The sequence below is a fragment of the Otolemur garnettii genome, unplaced genomic scaffold (genome assembly GCF_000181295.1).
Source record: "Otolemur garnettii isolate 467f Iridium unplaced genomic scaffold, OtoGar3 scaffold00004, whole genome shotgun sequence".
Lineage (NCBI taxonomy): Eukaryota > Metazoa > Chordata > Mammalia > Primates > Galagidae > Otolemur > Otolemur garnettii.
Window position 1 is genome coordinate 38,916,287 of NW_003852399.1, and position 18,716 is coordinate 38,935,002.

General features: G+C 40.0%; 1 protein-coding gene across 1 annotated transcript in view; it reads left to right on the top strand.

Annotated features, from left to right (window-relative positions):
• SLC7A13 (solute carrier family 7 member 13) overlaps positions 1-12,362 on the top strand; it is a 15,458-nt gene extending 3,096 nt beyond the window's left edge. Inside the window, exons 2-4 of the mRNA XM_012809637.2 lie at positions 541-672; positions 9,781-10,142; positions 11,859-12,362. Coding sequence (XP_012665091.1) covers positions 541-672; positions 9,781-10,142; positions 11,859-12,125 — 761 coding nt within the window. The 3' untranslated portion in view covers positions 12,126-12,362. The remainder of the gene's footprint in view (positions 1-540; positions 673-9,780; positions 10,143-11,858) is intronic.
• The last annotated feature ends 6,354 nt before the right edge of the window (positions 12,363-18,716 follow it).

The following is an 18,716-nucleotide window of genomic DNA, read 5'->3' on the forward strand; positions in this document are numbered from 1 at the left end:
GTCTGGGCTGGGGATTCGAACCCGCCACCTTAGGTGTACGTGGCTGGCGCCTTAGCCGGTTGAGCTATAGGTGCCGAGCCTGCATCTTGTTTTCATCTGAACGCTTCCTATAGTCATTATTTTAAATCCATGTGACTGTGTCACTAACGAGCAGCTCCTCTTCGAGGTTAAACTTTGTGGACTTTTTGCCCACCGCTATATTCCCATTCAGACTTGGTGCCTGGTATCTGGAGACAGACACACATGGTACAGGCCCTATGGGCTCAGGGTTCATTTTTCATTCTTATGTCTTTCTTCAGAACTTTCTCTACCTATAAAATCATGAAGAAGATTTCCCCTTTTCCTTCATTTAGCAGAAAATTGGGGGCAGGTAGTGTGTATCAGTCCACTAATGTGGGTGCTGTGGATATGTGTGTATGTGTATGCACATGAGGTGATGGTGGTAAAGAACCCAACCCAATACTTGACACATGGAGCGATTTAAAAGGTAAATTTAAAAAATACCTTTACCAATTACCATTCTGTTCTTTTATGTTGTAGGGGAGCTGAAGAAGCCCAGAAAGACGATCCCCGCCATCATATTTACTGCGATCCCTCTGCTGACTGTACTTTATCTCCTGGTAAACATTTCCTACCTGGCTGTCCTGACACCCAGGGAAATTCTCTCTTCAGGTTTGTACATACCTGGCTAAGGCAGTAAGTCAAGTGCTGGTCTTTTCAGCTTATCTTAAGTGTAACTTTACCAGTTGGGACTGCTGTCTGCTGTTCATTATTCTATATAAAGAGTCAAGTTCTGATTTTCTAAAGTAACAGAGGGCCAGAGAATATGTTTTGGCTTAGAAAGGAGATTCATATTTAAGCATGGTTACACTTTTCTGAAAATATGGGAAGGCGTATAGATAATTCTGGTGTATGTTGAAGACCAGATTCAAAATATTAGACTTCCTTTCAGAATCTTGTCTCACCAGAGAAACGCTCTGTCATCAATGCTTATGTCTACCGAAATTTTCAAAACATTTGATTCCCAAATTGTCTTGTACGTGACATCAAGAGTGGTACCTTTGAAATGTAGGATATTAGTAGTTAACAAAGTAGATGTTAATGTTCAATTGGTGCATGTGATCAATAGTAAAATTAATCTATAATATAATATAGTCATTTACCATGAATAACCTGAGCCCTAAATGTATTGAAAATTTGACTTAAAAAGCAACTATCTTAGAGACCAAATTATAGCATAAAGGCATAGGAAAATCTTACAGAAATATACATTTTAAAAAGACTCAAGGAATAAAAGGAAGCTTGAAGGGAAATGAGTAACAGGAAAGGTGAAAGATGAATAATTTTCTCAAATCAGCATTAAACCACCTGCTGAGATAAACCCATCACTCTGTACCTTTAGAACTAATCTCTTCCGAGCAGGTATTATTGTTTGAGTGGATCTCAGAGGCACTGTAGGGAACGCTAAGGGAGGTTTTAATATGAAGATTCTGATAAACTCTGCCTCAATTCTTAACTTCCTGCCATGCAGGATGCTGCCACACGCAGTGTGGATTAATACGGGTCTGGGTACCTCAGGGGCCTGTGAACTAGATTTCGTCAAGATTCTGAGTGTTCATGAACAAAACAAATGCGAGCCAAGTAAGAACAAGCAGTGACTGATTAACTACCTTGATTATGTAAAGGAAATATTTACAAAATTAATTACAGGTGTGGTCAGGGCCACTGGTGAGCTCGTTCTGCTGTTAACATTTCACTGAAGCTGGCATCTGTTATCACGGCCAGTGCCTGGCCATGCAGGTTGTTAAAAAATTATGAACGTCTCCTCTGGTGTATCTTTATGGTTTCAACAATTTTGTGGGCAGCATGAAAGTTTTGGCCAGTGTGGAATGCTCATGACCATGATCACTTGTAATTTGGCTTATAGTGCAGACTCTTTCAGGCATAGATAGTCTTCAGATTTTTCTTTAAAGTTGAAATTAATGTTTTGAATTAAAACATCTGCATTTTGGGCTGGGCATGGTGGCCCACACCTCTAATCCCAGCACTTTGGGCGGCCGAGGTGGGTGGATTGCCTGAGCTCAGGGGTTGGAGACCAGCCTGAGCCAGAATGAGACCTCATCTCTAAAAATAGCCCTGTGTTGTGGCGGATGTCTGTAGTCCCAGCTACTTGGGAGGCTGAAGCAAGAAAATCACTTAAGCCCAAGAGTTTGAGGTTGCTTGAGTTATGATACTACGGCAGTCTACCAAGGGCGACAAAGTGAGACTGTCTCAAAAAAAAGAGTGTGTAGGCCAGGTGTAGTGGCTCATGTCTGTAATTCCAGCACTCTAGGAGGCCAAGGCAAGTGAATTGCCTGAGCTCATGGGTTCGAGACCAGCCTGAGCAAGAGTGAAACTGCATCTCTAAAAATAGCTGGGCGTTGTGGAGGCTGAGGCAAGAGAATCACTTAAGCCCAGGAGTCTGAGAATGTTGTGAACTATGATGCCAGAGCACTCTATCAAGGGTGACAAAGTGAGACTCTGTCTCAAATAAACAACAATAACCCCCCCCAAAATCTTCACTTTTATTGTATTAGTGCAATAAAATACAATTTAAATTAAGAAATAATCAGAGCTGTTCAGAAAAATGTAGGTCAGGCATAATGCCTCATGCTTGTAATCCCAACACTTTGGGAGGCTGAGGCGGGAGGATCACTTAAACCCAGTAGTTTGAGGCTACAGTGATCTGTGATTGTGCCACTGCATGCCAGCATGGGCAACACAGAGAGATCCCATCTCTTTAAAAAAAACTAAAATTAAAAAAACAACAGCACATCCTACTTTCAAAAACGTATGCATAGGAACAAGCACCATAGCATTGTGGATAGCAAAAACTAAAGATCGCCAAAATATCCAATAAGGTTGAAATAGATAATTTATAGAAATCCATGTAACAGACCATGGTGAGCCTCTCAAAAGATGATATTGTTGATTGGTGTTTGAAGTAAAGGAACAATGTTTAGTATATAATAATGAGGGAAGAGGTAGTATGTATGTTATGATATGAACCAGAAAGTAAATACTGAACAGGGGTGATCAGCCGAGATGATATTGTGGGTGTTTACTGCTTTATGTCTTTGTGCTGAATTTTCCAAACTTTAATAAAGTGCATAATTTATATATTATGGTAAGAGAAAAAAGTTATGAGCAAAAGAAATAAGTTCTTAAATTAAGAAATTTTAAGAGTTGGACGTGGTAGTTCATGACTGTAATCCTACATTCTGGGAGGTCGAGGCAGGTGGATCTCCTGAGCTCAGGAGTTTGAGACCAGCCTGAGAGCAAGAGCCAGAGCCTGTCTTCACGAAAAATAGAAAAATTACCTGGGCATCATGGTGGACACTTATCCCTGCTACTGGGAAGGCTGAGGCAAGAGTATCACTTGAGCCCAAGAGTTTGAGGTTGCTGTGAGCTATGACGCCAAAGCACTCTGTCCAGGTTGACAGAGTGAGATTCTCTCTCAGGAAAAAGAAACAAACAAAAAATTTTAAGGATTAAGGGGTGTATTCTTTTAATCAAACAAGTGTATCTAAAAGACATGAAAGGATTCCAATAAAATATAAGGTATCTGTGATGTGGTATGAATGGGAGGCTGCATGTTATTTCAGGACCACTGAGAAATATTACACAAAACTGTGATAAGTATTAGATCGTAATGTTTATGGGGAAAAAAACAGTGGTATTAATCACATAATTTTTTTTTTATTCTTTGGCCTTCATTAAAGGTACAAAGAATTAGGTCACACTGATTGCATTTGTTAGGTAAAGTTCCTCGTATAATTGTGTCCTGCCCCCAAGAGATGTGCCAAACACCGTAATCTTCATCCCCCTTCCTCCTCCCCTCTCCCCACTCCCTCCTCCCCTGATCCCTGCCTTGAACTGATTTGAGTTTTCTCTTATGAGAGTATGGATTAGATCATCCACTACCTTCATATTAGAATTGAGTATCCTGGATTCTTGCTTCTCTATTCTTGTGATACTTTGCTAAGAAGGATGTGTTCCAACTCAATCCAGGTTAATAAAAAAGATGTCAAGTCTCTTTTGAGACAGAGTCTCCCTTTGTCACCCTTGGTAGAGTGCTGTAGTGTGTGCCATACACTCTTACATTGTGCCTGTTAGTTGAGAGCACACCAATTCTCTCCCTTTCTTCCCGGGCTCCCTTTCCCCACCACTTAAGTTTAATTGTGTTTTTCTTTTGTATGGGCATGTATTTATTTGTCTACTGGTTTCATATTAAAATTGAGTACATTAGCAGTGAGACACTGTCTCTAAAAACTAGCCGGGCATTGTGGCAGGAGCCTGTAGTTCCAGCTACCTGGGAGACTGAGGCAGGAGGATCACTTGAGCCCAAAATTTGGACACTGTTATGTCAGGGCCCAGGACAGGCCAGGTCTCAGGCCCAGCTTAGGTAGGTCCTGGATGTGGACCACTAAGCTCCCTTGCTCAGGAACAGTTTCTCTTAGGTGCTTGAGGGCTATCTACTTTAGCTGGAGAGAGAGACAGAGTATCTTAGAGAGAGTAAAGGTCTTCTTAGAACAGATAGCTCTTAGTCTTTAGCAGAGCTTGGTAATCTTCAGCAGAGAGACTGTGCTGGTATCCTACAGGCAGGAGAGGAGACAGAGTCAGAGTAAGTGGATCCGTGATAGAATGCCCATGCCTCTTGACTGCCTGCTCCTCCAGCCTAATATAAGGCTGAGCTCGTGCTTCTCAACACCACAGGTGTAGAGACTGCCAATTCACCAATGCTCTCATCTCGCGAGCTCACTCATGGTTGTTAGAACCAAATCTCTCTCCATGTCCTGTTCACCAAGGTGTTCCACTACAGGTATTTCCTATAACTCTCACTCCTCCTAGCCATAGGCTATACGGGCTGCTACATTTCCCCCCTTTTTTATATACAAACAAAATAACTTTTAATGTGATAAGGGCAGTTCTTCCTGTTATCTAGCCCTTTTCTTTCTAGGCAAAAGATGGTAATTGTCAGAGTTCAGAATTCCAGGTATGGGCTTTTTAAGTGAGGAAGCCCAATACAGATGTAAACTATTAGCCGCTGCTAGAAGAAAATGATTGTGATGTTAATTCCCTTAAAGGTCTTTTTAAATGGAGAAAACTGAAATCTTTCCTGATAGAATTTATCATTTCTTTAACTGTAGGAACTTTCCTTTGATATTTACTTAACGGATGAACAAAAAATAACGCTTTCCTTGCAATCTTTGCAAGCAGAGGATTTTTCTCTTGCTATTCCAAAGGTTTTGCTACTCGAGGTACTGAAATCCACCCTTCACAGATTGCAAAAGACTGTTACTCGTGGATTAATGGTTCCACACTTGGCAGTTCCTCTCATGGAACTGTTACTCGTGGTCCAGAAAGTACCACCCTTCACAATTCCTTGATAGCAGAGTTTGTCCTGCTTTCAAGCTGCTCTTCCAGTGAAATTTTTGCTAATTGATTCCAGACTTTTTTTCAAATGGAGTTCCCTAGCATGGAGGTGGTTTAACTTATACTCTTCCCTCCCTTTGTTCTCACCTCTCATAATCTTCCAAAGGCTTCACTTGCTTCCGAGTGACACTTCCCCTGTGGGCTGTGTCCAGTCTCCTTAGCTGGACCCGGTTGTAGTGCACAGACACTGATGAGAGGTCGGTTACCCCTTCACCACGCAGGATAACCTAATATTCCACAAACATATTTAATCTAATTATTCTCCATTGTCATCCATTGGTCTGGTTTAATTTCCCGTTTTACACTAAGGCACCACAGGTCTAACCAAGCTGGCAGAGTGCTCCCACGGCATAGAATTGAATTATACTGTTTTTTCTGAGAATGGTTTGAAATGAAAACATTAAACTGTTTTTTCTTTGATTTACCAGTGGGTCCTGATTCTGGCCCAACTGATAATTTCCCTACAATAAAGGTGTTCCATCTTCTATCAAGTTGATAATGGCATTTGTTTAGCCCAATGAAAGCCTTTTTTACACTTGGGACATACACCTGGAGGTTTACATGCTCTTTGTTCTTTTTTTTAGCATTCAACGTTCTTTTCCCTTTTAAACTCTTTTCTCTTATGGCCTAGCTTCCCACATTTATGGCATTTGATGTTAACTAGGGGATTTACCCTCTGATCTTCCAGCTGCCCAATGTGAGTTGTCATGTCAATATAGCATTTACCTGCTTCTACTATAAGATTCATCTGATGTCTCAACTGTATTTCAACTGCTGTATCTCATTTGCCATGATTTTTCTCTGGTTTTCTTTTGGCTTTTTACTTTTTACAGTCTTTCCCTTTCAATTCTTAGAACCTTTGGCTGCCTTAAAGAGACAGGAGCTCTTTAGCTGTTTCTTTTTACTCTGGAGTCTTGTTTTACAAAACTTTACTTCCACTGTTTCTTCACCAGCCTCAATCTACCTCAATTCTTTTCTTTTTAAACAGAACTCTTAACTGCCAAAAAGGGAATCGGGTCGTCGGTCTCTCAAAAGCTACTTCCTGCTGGCATTGGGCGAAGGTATTAGGGGAAGGCAGTTAGAAGTTCTCTTCCCTAACTTAATAAACTCTTGCAACCTAGTCCCAAACTTTTCTCTTTGCGGTTTTACCAAAGGCTTTTCTCACCCCTGAGGCTGAAGGCTTGTTTACTAAAGATACTTATCTCCTAGGTCTAGCCTTTCTCTTTCCCTCTCGTTTAGAGGCTTTTTTCTGCTTTTTTTTCTCCAGCCACTTCACAGAAGAGGCTAAAGGATTTTACCAGCTTTTCCCCCCACAGTATTAGAATTTGGAAAGAGAAAACGCAGGAAAGAAGAGGAAAAACCGAATGAGAAAGGCCTGCTGTTGGCTGTCTTTCTTAGATATTTCTTTTCCCTCTAAGCATTTCTATTTCTCTTTTTTTCTTATTTTGCTAAAGTTTATTTCCCTCTCGGTCCACATTCACTGAATCCTGCTCAAAGCACCATTTGTCAGTGGCGTTCACTGTCCTGCTTCTGACACCACTTCAGGGCCCAGGACTGGCCAGGTCTCAGGCCCAGCTTAGGTAGGTCCTGGACGTGGACCACTAAGCTCCCTTGCTCAGGAACAGTTTCTCTTAGGTGCTTGAGGGCTATCTACTTTAGCTGGAGAGAGAGAGACAGAGTATCTTAGAGAGAGTAAAGGTCTTCTTAGAACAGACAGCTCTTAGTCTTTAGCAGAGCTTGGTAATCTTCAGCAGAGACGCTGTGCTGGCGTTCTGCAGGCAGGAGAGGAGACAGAGTCAGAGTTAAGCGGACCCGTGATAGAATGCGCATGCCTCTTGACTGCCTGCTCCTCCAGCCTAATATAAGGCTGAGCTCGTGCTTCTCAACACCACAGGTGTGGAGACTGCCAATTCACCAATGCTCTCATCTCTCGAGCTCTCTCATGCTAGTTAGAACTAAATCTCTCTCCATGGCCTTTTCACCAAGGTGTTCCATTACAGGTATTTCTTATAACTCTCACTCCTCTTAGCTATAGGCTATACAGGCTGCTACACTGTTATGAGCTAGGAAATCAGGGCACTCTACTGAGGGCAACAAAGTGAGACTCTATCTCAAAAAAAAAAAAAGGAAGAAGAATTCAGTGCATTGGATACTTGCTTTTACATTCTTGTGATACTTAACTAAGTACAATGTTATTCAACTCTATCCAGGTTAATATAAAAGATATAAAGTCTCCATTTCTCCTGGCTAACTAATATTCCATGGTATGCAAATACCACAGCTTATTAATCTATTCATATGTTGATGGGCACTTGGGTTGGTTCCACATCTTAGTGAGTGTGAATTGAGGGGCAATAAACATTCTAATGTAAATGTCTTTATGATAAAATGATATTTTTTTTTCTTCTGGGCAGATGCTTAGTAATGGGATTTCAGGATCAAATGGGAGATCTACTTTTAGTTCCTTAAGGATTCTACATATTTCTTTCCAAAGAGGCTGTATTAGTTTGCAATCCCACCAACAGTGGAAAAGTGTTCCCTTTTCTCCACGTGATCACCAACATCTGCAGCTTTGAGACTTTGTGATGTGGGCTATTCTCACTGGGGCAGGGGATAGTTAACTCAAGGTGGTTTCTACTTGCGTTTCTCTGATAATTAGGGACAATGATCATTTTTTCATGTGTTTCTTGGCCATTCATCTGTCTTCTTTGGAGAGGGTTCTGTTCATTTCTCAATTTTGTTGCATTTAGAAAGTCTTTTCTTTTTAATTTTTGTTGGGGATTCATTCAGGGTACAAAGAATCAGGTTATACTACTTGCATTTGTTAGGTAAAGTCCCTCTTATAATTGTGTTCCACCCCAAGAGGTGTGGCACACATCACGACTCCCCCTGCCCTCCTTCCTCCTTCCCTCTCTCCACTCTCCCTTTCCCCCATTCCTGCCAGGTACTAGCATCACTTGTCCTCATATAAGAATTGACTACATTGGATTCTTGCTTCTCCATTCTTGTGATGCTTTACTAAGAAGAATGTGTTTCAACTCCATCCGAGTTAATATAAAATAGAAAGTCTTACAATTTGTGCTATAAGCCAGTATGTTGATGTCAAAACCAACCTGCACAAGAGCACCCCTGGGGACACTAGGCCCTGCTGTGCTCATTCCATTGAAAAACTGAGAACTCATTCCTCTGTGACTGAGTGATCTGTCTTAGCATACGTCTACGTAGTAGGAATTGGACTCAAGCACATTCTCATGAACAATGGGTGCTTTCCTTTTATGATGCCTTTTATAACTATTAACTTTTATGAAATTAGTGTTCATAAGGTCTCTTCACCTTTAAGCATAAGAAGTGGAATATTCTCTAAAGGTTGGTCCTTGGCAAGTTTCTCAATCTTAGCAATATTAATATTTTATACCATAGAATTCTTTGTTGTAGAGGGCTATCCTGTGCATTATATGATGTTTAGCGATATCCTGGTCTCATGCCAGTAGCATAATCTCCTGCCTCCCCATCTGTGACATCAAAAAAATTTCCAGACATGGCCAAATGACCCTGAGAAGCAAAATTATTTCTAGTTAAGAGTTGTCAGTCCATAGACAAGCTCCAAATGTCATAAATATTTTTACCTGTGTATGATTTATTTTCTTGGTCCTTTTTTCTATTAAGTATTTCAAATTGCACCGTGACATGGGTAAGGCTCATTCCTGTGGCAGCCGTGTCACGCTGTGCTTTTTTGACCCTCAGTGCAACCATCAATACTCTGCAAGCGAGTTATAGAGAATAAAGATGCATTTCATCATGCATTCAACAAATCAATTCACTTCACAAGTATTTATTAAAAATTCACTGTATGTCTGTCACTGAGTGAAATCTTATTTTACAGAAAAGAAACAAACGTTCCCTCTGGTCCAGAGTTAGTGAGTTCTCTCACTTGATTGTTCACAGGCAGTTACAGATTGAATTCCCATCCTACTCTTTCCCTCTTCTTACTACTGCACTTGACTAGTTTAAAAAAAAAAAAAGAAAAGAAACAAATATTCCTTGCCCTTAAACAGTTCATGGTCAACTGAAGAAGACATGAAATAATGACCATTTGTGATACCGGGTAACAGGGCTAACATGGACAAGTGCCTTAGGTGTTATGTGAGGGTGAAGAAAGAAATAAACAACAAAATTAACAACCAAAATTAAGTTCTTAATTACTTTGAAAATGTTCTGCTTTCATTTTGAAATAATATGAAAAGGTTTATCACCAGTATCTCTCTTTTAACCCAGTTTCTTTTGTGTCTTTTTGTCTTTCTGTAGATGCTGTGGCTGTCACGTGGACAGATCGAATGTTGCCCTCATTGACATGGTTTATTCCTTTCGCTATTTCTGCTTCATTATTCAGCAATCTTATGATTAATGTATTTGATTGCTCAAGAGTGGTATATCTTGCTGGCCAACAGGGCCACCTGCCTTTGCTATTTAATACACTTAATACTTATTCCTCTCCACTTATATCTGTGCTGCTACTTGTCATTATGGGATCCCTTACAATTGTCATAACAAACCTCATTGATTTGATAAACTATCTTTATTTTATGAGCTCTTTTTGGTCTGTGTTAACAGCCATAGGAATTCTAAGACGGAGATTGCAGGAACCTGATCTAACTTCACCTTATAAGGTAAAAAGTGGGTTTTAAAATATTTTTCTGTGTGAAAGATAAGATATTGAGTGTAACCATACTTAAGAATATATTCATTCTGTGAGGCTGAGGCAGGTGGATTGCTTGAGCTCAAGAGTTCAAGATCAGCCTGAGCAAGAGCAAGATACCATCTCTTAAAAAAAAAGAAAACCCACTAAAAAACAAACTAGCCCAGTGTCGTGGCAGGTGACTGTAGTCTCAGTTACTTGGGAGGCTGAGGCAAGAGAATTGCTTGAGCCCAAGAGTTTGAGGTTGCTGTGAGCTATGATACCATAGCACTTTACCAAGGGCAAGAGACTGTCTCACTTGCCCAAGCTCACACAGCATAGAGTAGAACCAAGCCTGAAATCTAGACACTCACTTTGGAGGGTTTGTCTCTCACTAAGCACAAAATATAAGAAGGAACTCAGGGAAAAAGACAGCAATGTTCTCATCACCAACTTTAGTTGACTTACAACCATCCTTCTTTTCAGTCTTCCCTTTTACTTCTTTCATCCAGCTATTCCTTAACTGTTGTGTAGTTGAGTATTAGTTATTGAGAAGCAACTATATTTTAAGCACCTTACTAAGTGCTCTGGATACAGAAAGACGTAGCTTCTGCCCTAGTTAATTTATAATCTATCTGGTAAACCAAAAAGCATGGTATGATGGGTGCTATATAGTAGCCTCCAGAGGATGCCCAGAGAACACATGGGGAGGGGGATCTAATCTAGAGCAGAGTTGACAGCCTGGTTCCCTTCTTTAGAGCTTTCTTTCCAAGACCTGCTCCCATAGTTTCACTTACTGATCATGTAATATGTCCATTCATTGCTATTTGCTTTGAGCTATGATGTGATAGCACTCTACCAAGGGTAACAAAGTGAGACTCTGTCTCAAAAAAAAGAAAAGAAAAAAGGGATTTCTCAAAAGTGACTGCTGGGTGGCACCTGTGGTTCAAAAGAGTAGGGTGCCAATCCCATATCCCAGAGGTGGTGAGTTCAAACCCCGCCCTAGCCAAATCTGCAAAAAAAAAAGTGACTGCCTACAAAATTTTCTCCCCAGGTTGGGTAATGTAGTATAGTACCCTTTCAATCCTAACACAAATCAAGTACCAAGGCTGGGTCTTTAAGGTTTTTGGCAAAATAAAAACAAAACAGAAAGGAAGAAAATCATTTTGGCTGAAGTTTTTGTCTTGATTTGTTTTTTAATATGCTAAGGCATAGTGCCTACCTGTCAATATTTCTCTGAGTTAGAGAGGGTCTTAGGATAGTCTTTGTGTTTTTGTCATGAATTTCTTACTGCTAGATGGTTGTCTTATCAGCAAATGGGCACTGCTGTTCTATTCAAGAACAGTCAATGCCGGTAATCTTAGTACTCTTGGGGGATTGCTTGAGCTCAGGAGACCAGCATGAGCAAGAGCTGGGTGTGGTGGCTGGTGCCTGTAGTCCCAGCTACTTGGGAGGCTGAGGCAGGAGGATCTCTGGAGCCCAAGAATTTGAGGTTGCTGCTCATCCCCCCAACCTGACAATGACAATCTTTTCAACATCTCCTTTAATCAGGCATTTATCTGAGTTCTAAGCCAGCTTTAGCTAACTTGATAGCTAATTTTGTCTATTTTCTATCATTAGCTTGTGTCTTTTAATTTTGATTTATGTAAATATGCAGGTATTAATATGGGTTTTCCTATCTAATTTTTTGAACTTTTGCTCTTTCCAGGTGCCTGTGCTATTTCCCTTGGTGATGTTGGGCATGTACCTGTGCATGGTTGTGATACCTCTGGTGACGTCTCCAAGTATGCATTATATGTACGCGTTTCTCTTTATTTTCAGTGGACTATTGCTTTACGTACCTTTAATACATTTTAAACTGAGATTGGCTTGGTTTGAAAAGATGACTTGCTATTTACAATTGCTATTTAATATTTGTCTCCCTGATGTGTCAGACGAACAGATGTCAGAAGTGCAAACTGTTAAAAGAATTTAGCTTTCTAATAACACACCCAATTCCAGTTAAAAATGAAACACACACGGTGAAACATTCACGATGAAATTGCTGTGGTGACTTTCTTTCTCAACTGAAATAATGTACATAAAAGTGCCCAGCACAGTCTCTGCTTCAAGATCACAAAGAAATTACTTACTAAGCGCGACGAAAGCTCTGTTTTGTTCAGTAAAAAACTTTTAAGTCTTAGTTTGCATAGCGGGATATATTGTTGATATCTCTCCCATTCTTACATTTTTTTTCTTTATCTCACACTTTTTCTATTGAATTGGTAAGGATCTTATAGTAACAGTTAACGATTAAAAATAAAAATGCATTCCATTCATTTCATTGAGTCTTTTTTTGGGGAGGGGGACTGAATTGAAGATAACAAAATAATTCCACTGAGCTGGCTAGCTTTTCCCCTATGGTGCAAAGCCTTTTTTAAAGCTTCTTTTTTTAGAAGCATGAATGTTGCTACCCACCACCAGGCTAAGCAGCTCAGGCGGTGCGAGGAGTGGTAGCCGCCGGGGAAGCGCAGCTTCGGAGTCCCGAAGGCTCCGGGGGCGCCGCCGCCCAGAGGCGGAAGACGACGGTCAGCGCTGCCCAAGGCTCGGGGAAGGGAGAGCTTAGAGGGAGATCGCGCGGTTGTCACCTAAACCTGCTCCTCCAAAAGTGGAAACCAGAAAAGGCCGCAGCGAAGGCTACATCTTCAGACAAAAAAGGGCGACCAAAAGGGAAAAGGGGAGCAAAGGGAAAGAAGACCCACGTGGCTAACCAAGACACTGAAGATTTACCTGCAGAAACTGGAAAAACTAAAACTGAGCAGAGTCCAGCCGCTGACAAACAGGAGAGAAAGAAGCCGCGTCTGACTGTATCACACCCCGTGTCTATCTGTGCTCCCTGGCTCCCTTCTTGTACAACCCAGAGGAATATTTTTATCAACTATTTTGCAAATGCAAGTTGTTTTGGTAGCTCTAGAAACATTCTTAAGAAGGAGGAAATCCCACCTCATCCCATTTTTTAAGTGTAAATTCTTTTTTCAAGAGGTGAAAGCATTGGCTGGTTGTTTACTTTTTGGTACAACCACAAAACAGTGCGGCATGCTGAATTCCGGGAGGCTTGGAGTGCCACGGGTGTGAGCCTAACATTCCATAGATGGCAGTTGGCTTTTAGATCCTGTAAAACAAAGCATACTAAACGGAGATATGGAGTCCCAGCCTTGCATTTAATGTTTTGAACACTTTAAATTACTTCTATCCCCACGTTGTTTGTTAGTAGACTTTCCTAAAGAAAACCACTCCCCCAATCATGGCTCTCCCTGTCAGAATCGTGTCGTTTTGTAACATCTGTAGTTACAAGACTACATACTAGTCTTGTTTTCCTAATTAACTGTGTTACTGTGATATGAAGGACCGAAAATTTGCATATGTAGCGTATATGGTAGGTAATCAATTGTGAATTGGTGGGACTTATGTAAAAGCTTATCAACATTTGAAGATACTGGTACTTAATATCCTCTTAAGGAAAATTTGCCTCCAAATTTTAATCTGGAAAGTCACTGGAATAACTGTTAAAAAAAAAAATTACAGGCTCCGCACCTGTGGCTCTGCAGTTAGAGCGCCAGCCACATACACCAGACCCAGTGGGTTTGAATCCAGCTGGGGCCTGTCAAATAGCAATGACAACTGCAACCAAAAAATAGCCAGGTGTTGTGGCAGGTGCCTGTAGATCCACCTATTTGGGAGGCTGAGGCAAGAGAATCTCTGAAGCCCAAGAGTTGGAGGTTGCTGTGATCTGTGATGCCACTGCACTCTACTGAGGGTGACATAGTGAGGCTCTGTCTCAAACAATAAATAAACCAGAATTACAATAAATGGCTTTTTAGATTTGGGGTATATATGTTAAGAATTGTGTACAAATTGAAATGTCTGTACTGATGCTTAACACAACCAATAAAATATCAACTACAAAAAAAAAAAAGCATGAGTTTTTAAGTTATTTTTCTTTGAGTGCTTTTCTTTAAATTCTGAGGTGCCTTAGAAGAACAACATTACCATGTCTTCTTCTAATTAAAATGTAGCCTACCGGCAACAATGCAGTTGTGTGTATAAAATATGTGGAATAGATGGCTGAGTGGATCATATCCCAGTTGCCACACTCATCCAGTGTCATTCGGTTTAAAAGATTCATCTACTTAGCTTAGAGTTAAAGGATCTGGGTTTGAAGATGGCCTTTCAGAAAGCAGAGAGGCAATATGGGAAGGTGTCAGCATCTTTTGTTAGCCAACTCTGTCCCTTAGAAATGGCATCCCCATATGTCAAAGGACTTGTCAAATTTGAGGAGCTATCCCTTTTTGACGGTTAATTCTATGTGTCAATTTGGTTGGGTCACGGGGCTCAGATCTTTGATAAAACATCATGGATGTTTCTGTGAGGGTGTTTTGGGGACAAGATTAACATTTAAATTGTTGGATTTTGAGTAAAGCCAATTGTCCTACTAATATGAGTGGGCTTCAATCAATTGAAGACCCTAACAGAACAAAGACTGGCTTTCCCCCAGGAAGACAGAATTCTGTTCGTGATGGCCTTCATTCTTGAACTACAACACCAGCTGTTCACAGGTCTCTAGCTTGCCAGCCTCCATAAGCATGCTAGGTATTTCCTTAAAGTAAATCTCTCTCTCTCTCTCTCATACACACACACACTCTTATATTTATTTCCTATGACAGTTGTCTGATGTGGCCTTCATGATCAACCATTCCTTTCATATAACTCCCCACTACATTTAGACAACTGCCCAATTTTCCTCTTCCTGCAAACTTTTTGTGCAGTTTTTTTTTTTTTTTTTTTTTGGCCGGCTCTGGATTTGAACCTGCCACCTCTGACATACGGGGCTGGCACTCTACTCCTTCAAACCAAAGGCACCACTATGTGCTAAAATAATGGCAACATACGAGAGTATGTGGCAAAATAATTCCTGAACTTAGTTCTATAGAAGTCATCCAAATTTTGTAGATTTAGGATTGGAGCTTCAGCGTCTAGAGACCTGGAAGATATTTAAATTATGAGTGAGAATAACCACAAATTTGATAGCAAAATTTGAAGTCATCATATAGAATAACTTGCTCACCTACGCTTTTATACTCCTAGGGGTGGGAAAATCACTGTTTGTTAAAGATGCTGGTCCTACCTTTGAACAGCTCTGGCTTTCCCAAAGCCTTTCCTGATAATATGAGGCTATAATGTAATTTCTACCTATTGGTTAAGTCTAACCCTCTTTCATATCTTTTAAGATATTTAGTGACACACTCTGTACCTGAAGCTCTGCGGCTAGGGAGCCAGCCACATACATCAGAGCTGGTGGGTTCGAATCCAATCCAGGCCAGCCAAACAACAATGACAACTACAACCAAAAAATAGCTGGATGTTGTGGCAGGCTCCGGTAGTACCAGCTACTTGGGAGGCTGAGGCAAGAGAATAGCTTAAGTCCAAGAGTTTGAGGTTACTGTGAGCTGTGACACCATGGCACTCTACCCAGGGCAAAAGCTTGAGACTCTGTCTTAAAAAAAAAAAAGAAAAAGGTACTTGGTGACAGCCATCTGAGGCTTTGAGACTTCTCTTCTCCATGTTAAAACTCCCTGGTATTATTTTTTACTTTTATTTATACATATTAGTCATCTTTTTTTTAGACTTTGGTAAAAACATAAGAAGGAAAAAAAACTTTGTGTGCTATTTGTATTTTGTCTTGTGTATTCTGTAACAAACAAGTAGTGAATGATTATGTATTCAAAAAAAGGAAAAAAAAAGAAAATAGTGACTAATTCTCATATAAATTGTATTTAATTTTGACCAAAGCACATTACTTAAACATTAATTTTTAATTCAACATGTTAATATGTTGTTCATCGTATTGCATCCTCATTTATAAGAGAAATATGTTTGTAATTTCCCTTTTATAATAATATATTTTCTCCAATTTTAGTATCAGGTGTATCCAGATTAAGTAGAATGATTTTGAAGTATTTCTTACTCTATTGTCTATAAGATTTGGCATGATCTGTTTTTTTGAAATTATCTTTTACTTTTACTTATAAATATTAGTTGTCTATTTTTTTTGAGACCTTGGAAAAAACAAAATAAGAAGAAGTTAACTGATCAAAGTATTCTATAATAGACATACTTCTATCTGACAATGGAAATGTTACTATTTTTGCATTATTACTATTATTATTGCCTAATATTTTGTTGCAGCAATCGTCTGACTTCTTTTCTGAATGTATTTATCTTCTTTCATTCTTTATAAGGTTTTTGTTCTCAGTCCTTATGCTAAATATTATTACTGCCATTAAATTTAGCCTTTTAATTCTGCGAAGGCAAAAGTGGAAACTTAACATACACATGTATATGTAAGAAAAATAAATTAAAAAAAAAAAGTCCTGGTATTCAAGAGTTGGTACTTTTGAAAGTCTTGATTTTTCCACCCCTTGCCAGGCCCCCCCCCTTTTTTTTATGTAAAGATGTCTTAAATTTTTATGCTGTAAACAACAGTTTTTCTAGATATGCTCTGACTATAGGAGGTGAGAGCAGAGCTATCATTTCCCTTGTTCTAAAATACTTTACTATTTTAAGTTGCACACAAACTTTATGGACACCCTGTATTATAGTTTTATTCACTGGTTTGGCACCACTCTACGCTGAGGCCTCCTACAGCTTTCCTATAAATTCGTCTGAGACATGCCTATTCTAAGAGGAGGTGAGATACCACCTAGCCAAGTCGGATAGCTCAATACAATGGTTCAGGGAAACTTTTGTTCTTGTAATAAGGTAACAAAAAATTGGATAATGGTAGCAAATGAAGGGTCATAACATTAAAAGATTTGAAGAAAAAATGCAAGATGAATTTCATATAGTTGTCATAGTTTATATTATTTAGGAAATAAGGCCTTCTAAAATATTTGTATAGTAAATCTTTTACGTACTTTGCAATTCCTTTGGTATTACTCCTGTTCATCAGTGATTCATTTTCCTGTTTTTTAAAATTTCAAAGTATTAAAGGAGTACAAATATTTTTGTTACATGGATGACGTTTGTAATCCTTGAGTCATGGCTACAAGTGTGCCTGTCGTTCCAATAGTGTTCATCAGACCTGTTAGGTAGGTTGTGGTCCCGCCCCTCCACCTCCCACCCCCCTATTTGATTTCCAGTGAGTTTTACTTCCCTCTGTACACATAGGTCAGTTCCAGTTTCATATATAGTACATGTGGTGTTTGTTTTTCCATTCTTGAAATACGTCACTTAGGGTAATGGTCTCCAGTTCCATTCAAATTGTTGCAAAAGGAATTAGTGTTTTTTTAATGGCTGAGTAGTAGTACTCTACATGGTATATACTATGTACATACCACATATTGTTAATCCATTCATGAATTGATGGGCACTTGGGTTGATCCCACATCTTTGCAATTGTAAATTGTACTACAGTAAATATTCGAGTGTGTGTGTCTTTTTGATAAAATGACTCACTTTCTCATTTACTTTAAGAAGACTCTATTTTGAAGCCATCTGCCAAGAATTCCTTTGGTGGGCTGGGTGCAGTGGCTCATGCCTGTAATCCTAACACTTTGGGAGGCTGAGGTGGGTGGATTGCTTCAGCTCAGGAGTTCAAGACCAGCCTGAGCAAGAGCGAGACCCCCATCTCTACTAAAAAAATTAGAAAATCACTAGTCAGGTGTGGCGGTGCACATCTGTGGTCCCAGCTACTTAGAAGGTTGAGGCAAGAGGATCACTTGAGCCCAAGAGTTTGAGATTGCTGTGAGCTATGATACCACAGCACTCTACCTAGGGACACAGAGTGAGTGTCACAGGGTGACACAGAGTGAGGGACACAGAGTGTCTCAAAAAAAAAAATTCCTTGTATGACATGAGACAAGGGCTTATTTGCTGTATTCTCTGAAGTGAACAGGGGTTAATGCTGTTTACCAATTTGACATAGATGTATTGTGAAAATTAACCAGTTTGTATTACCGTACTTTGAAGTTGAAAGGAATCTCCTTCGGACTGTCTAATAGAGCCTCAGAGGTAGCATCTCTTGTTTGCATCATGAAATTAGCAAGGCAGACACTGAGAAGCTTCTACCTCCTCTCTAACCAGAGCAGCTTTTAGAGCTTTGTTAGGATGTTTTAGTTTCTAGAGCTATCATAACAAATTATCACAAATTTGATGACTAAAAAGGACAGAAATTTATTCTCTCACAGAAGCTCAGAAGTCCACGATCAAGGGTTAGCAGGACTGGTTCCCTGTGGAGGCGCAGAGGGCCACTGTGTTCCACATCTCTGTCCTAATTCGGGTGGTGGCTGGCAATTCCTGCTGTTCCTGGGTTTGTAGCTGTGTAACGCTAATCTCTGCCCCTCTTCACACGGCTTTTCCTCTGTGTCTCTCTTTGTTTCAAATCTCCCTCTCCTTTCTCTCATAGGGACACTTGTTGTTGGATTTAGGGCCCACCCTACATCCAGGATGTCCTCATTGCCAGATTTTTTTTTTTTTTTTTGAGACAGAGCCTCAAGCTATCCCCCCTGGGTAGAATGCTGTGGCATCA